The sequence below is a fragment of the Cyprinodon variegatus genome, unplaced genomic scaffold (genome assembly GCF_000732505.1).
Source record: "Cyprinodon variegatus isolate N-32 unplaced genomic scaffold, C_variegatus-1.0 Scaffold0, whole genome shotgun sequence".
Taxonomy (NCBI): domain Eukaryota; kingdom Metazoa; phylum Chordata; class Actinopteri; order Cyprinodontiformes; family Cyprinodontidae; genus Cyprinodon; species Cyprinodon variegatus.
The window spans coordinates 1,686,370-1,689,235 of NW_015150453.1; the positions used below are offsets into that span (position 1 = coordinate 1,686,370).

Below are 2,866 nucleotides of genomic sequence, written 5' to 3' on the forward strand. Positions count from 1 at the left end.
TTTAATTAATTAAAGGGCTTTAAGACTGTTAAGACTATGAATATCTCAAAAAACGGTGCAAGTGATTGAAGAACATGTGAAATTTAATTCTAAGCAGGAAATGTGATCAGTCGCACTGAAACAAATGTTGTGTAAGGCAATTTGCTGTCTGTATTTGATTTTGACTTGAACAGTAACGTAACTATTGCTGTGATTATATTTTGTATTGTTCAAGATGTTTGTTTAAAGTGCTCAAATTTGAATAAATATATTTTGGTTAAAAAAAATCAAAAGCTTGATTTATGTTGATTTATTTATGTTGATTTATGAGCAAAACTCTAAAAAGGAAAACAAATTTAATCTCTTTTGCGTGTCCTTAGGAGAAAACAAGCGGTATTAAAAGGTGCTCTATATACTTTCTTTTTCTCCTAAAAAGGATTAAAGATGAATTAAAAATTACTTTCAGGAGTTTTTATGTAAATATGAGGTCATAACTTCTTTAAAAATATTTTCATATGTTTTGTATCCTAAATGTTTGAATTCTGTACCTAACTGCACCACATCGTTGAATGTCCTGACGGTACCTCTAAATTAAATGTACTATCATTGTTATTTACTATCTCCTTTAATACACAGTAAATACTGTGGTCGCCATGGAAACATTTGTTGAGTCATTGCAGGCGGCAGTGGGTTAGAATTTCAGTGGCATCAGGAATGGCATCTGGTGTAAAAACTTTTAAAAGTCTGTGAATATGAGAGCAGCAGAAAGCACACACACACACACACACACACACACACACACACACACACACACACACACACACAAACAGCTGTTTTTTCATGACATATGGGGACATTTTCATTTTATATGGCCTAACCCAGACCTTTACCCTAACCCTAACTATTTCCAACATAAACCTAATATTAACCCACAGGACAGAACTTTACCATATGGGGACCAGTTGAATATCCCCATACAGTATGTACCAGTAGGTCCCTACATGTAGGATATTTTACAAAATACTGCACCCACATTGTAGGTAAAACACATCCACACACACTCACATACATTTTTATTATATATAGCAGACAGACTGTGTCTGATGTCATTCAGCAACTTCAAAATCTTCATGCAACATCGTTTTGGCTCATCAGCAGCCTCTGTTGGACCTTTTTACCTTTTGGGAAAAACCAAAAGAAACCATACAGAGCATCCAAACGCTCATTATGGACCTGAGCTGAGGTAGCCTCATGCTGTAGACTTCATTATCCTTAAAGGGAATAATAAATCCTTTATAAGGCAGCTCATCTGAGAGCATAAACCACATGTTAGTTTTAAACTGAAGCTCAGCACTGATTAGAGCTGAACTGCAGCACAAAATACACACAAGTACACCTACAGCTTTATCCTATTCTGTTGGAGCCAAATGCTTAATTTATGATTGAATATTTATTTCAAGTTTACTATTTTTGTCTGGTTTTGGTATGATATATATGAACATGAAATATTTTGGTTTGAAGTATGAGTCCACTGACTTAATTATGAAATTATCAATTTGTTTAGTTGTGTTTTGCTGCCGTGCATATGGACAGGTGACTGCAGCACCTGGATTATATTGGAGTCTGCTATTAGGGCCGGGTGAGCTATTTGATTCAGTCAGCGCAGCCATACAGTTTTTGACCGCTTTTGATTATTGTTGTTTTTTTTGAGTGGCAAAAAGGAACGAAATGAGCCGATATGATCTGCCTGTCACCTCATATTGCGGTAAGAAAATCTACGTTTGTTTTGATTTTGGAAAATAAAGCATCTTGATCGAGAGGAAAGAAAGTTTGCTGATTGCATGGTCACATTAAACAACATCTGACAGATCTGAAGTGAGTCTAACTTGGATGCTTCTGAACCAAGAGCCAAACGCATCTTTATTGGAAAGATTGCGCTATTATATCCCTTTTTTTTGTAGAACATTTTAGGAAAATAATTAAAAAAATAAAAAAATATATATGTTTCAACTTAAAAATAGCTAAATTAGCCTATTCATGGTTTATGGAAGGGAGTCTTAGAAAGTGAAATAAGGTTCAGTAAATGAAATTGCAGGAATTTTCATGGTAGCTGTAGCTTTAACTCAAAGCTTCAACTTAAAGCAAACGTTTCAGGTCCTTTTAATCTTTCGGTTTGATTATTAACAAATGGATGTTTATTATGGGGAGTATGCACCAATTTAGAGTTACATATTTTGGTAAAGTGTGGTTAAAAAGTATTCCTATTGCACTCACCTTAGAAACAGGTAATCACAGGAAGCGTCCCATTCAGAATCATCAAACATCAGCACCCGGAAGTCACAAGAGATGCACCTCAGCTGGTCACATGACCTACAGACACATTCACATCGCCACCAGTCAGCTGTTTATCACATTTCAATTATGATGAAATGCAAAATAAAAGTGAAAATTCTACATTATCAGCAAGAGCTGTGATAATGAGTAGAAAACCAGAAACAACCGACGCTGTTAGAATGAAATTCTGTTTTCACACCTTTTGGATGTGGCTGTTCCAACACCGTTTGTGACTGAGCTCCCGCCGATGAAAACAGGACAGCACCTGGAAGTAGAACAGGCAACCCAGTGCCACGCAAATACAGTGAGGAAAGTAAAAGTCACCATGGCTACAAGAACAAAGTGCTTATTGGAGGAAAATTAAACATAAGATTCAAATCTGCAGCCCAAACAGAACATTCATAGAGACAACTATGGAGGATATTTGTTCTGGTTAAAGCTGAACAGAATCCATCGAGAAAATTAAAAAGGGTAAAAAAAAAAAAAATTTAAGTTTTTGTTCAAACTTAAGATCTTTTCACAGTATCTGTTCAAAGTAGGGGAAGGACAGGCA

At 35.6% G+C, this 2,866-nt stretch overlaps 1 protein-coding gene across 1 annotated transcript in view; it reads right to left on the reverse strand.

The window, feature by feature from the left end:
* The window catches only part of LOC107081830 (chromosome unknown open reading frame, human C8orf37), a 22,555-nt gene that overhangs the window by 15,244 nt on the left and 4,445 nt on the right, over positions 1-2,866 (reverse strand). The window contains exons 4-5 of the mRNA XM_015370186.1: positions 2,513-2,578; positions 2,254-2,349 (exon numbers count right to left, since the gene is read on the reverse strand). Of these exons, the coding sequence (XP_015225672.1) occupies positions 2,254-2,349; positions 2,513-2,578 (162 nt within the window). The remainder of the gene's footprint in view (positions 1-2,253; positions 2,350-2,512; positions 2,579-2,866) is intronic.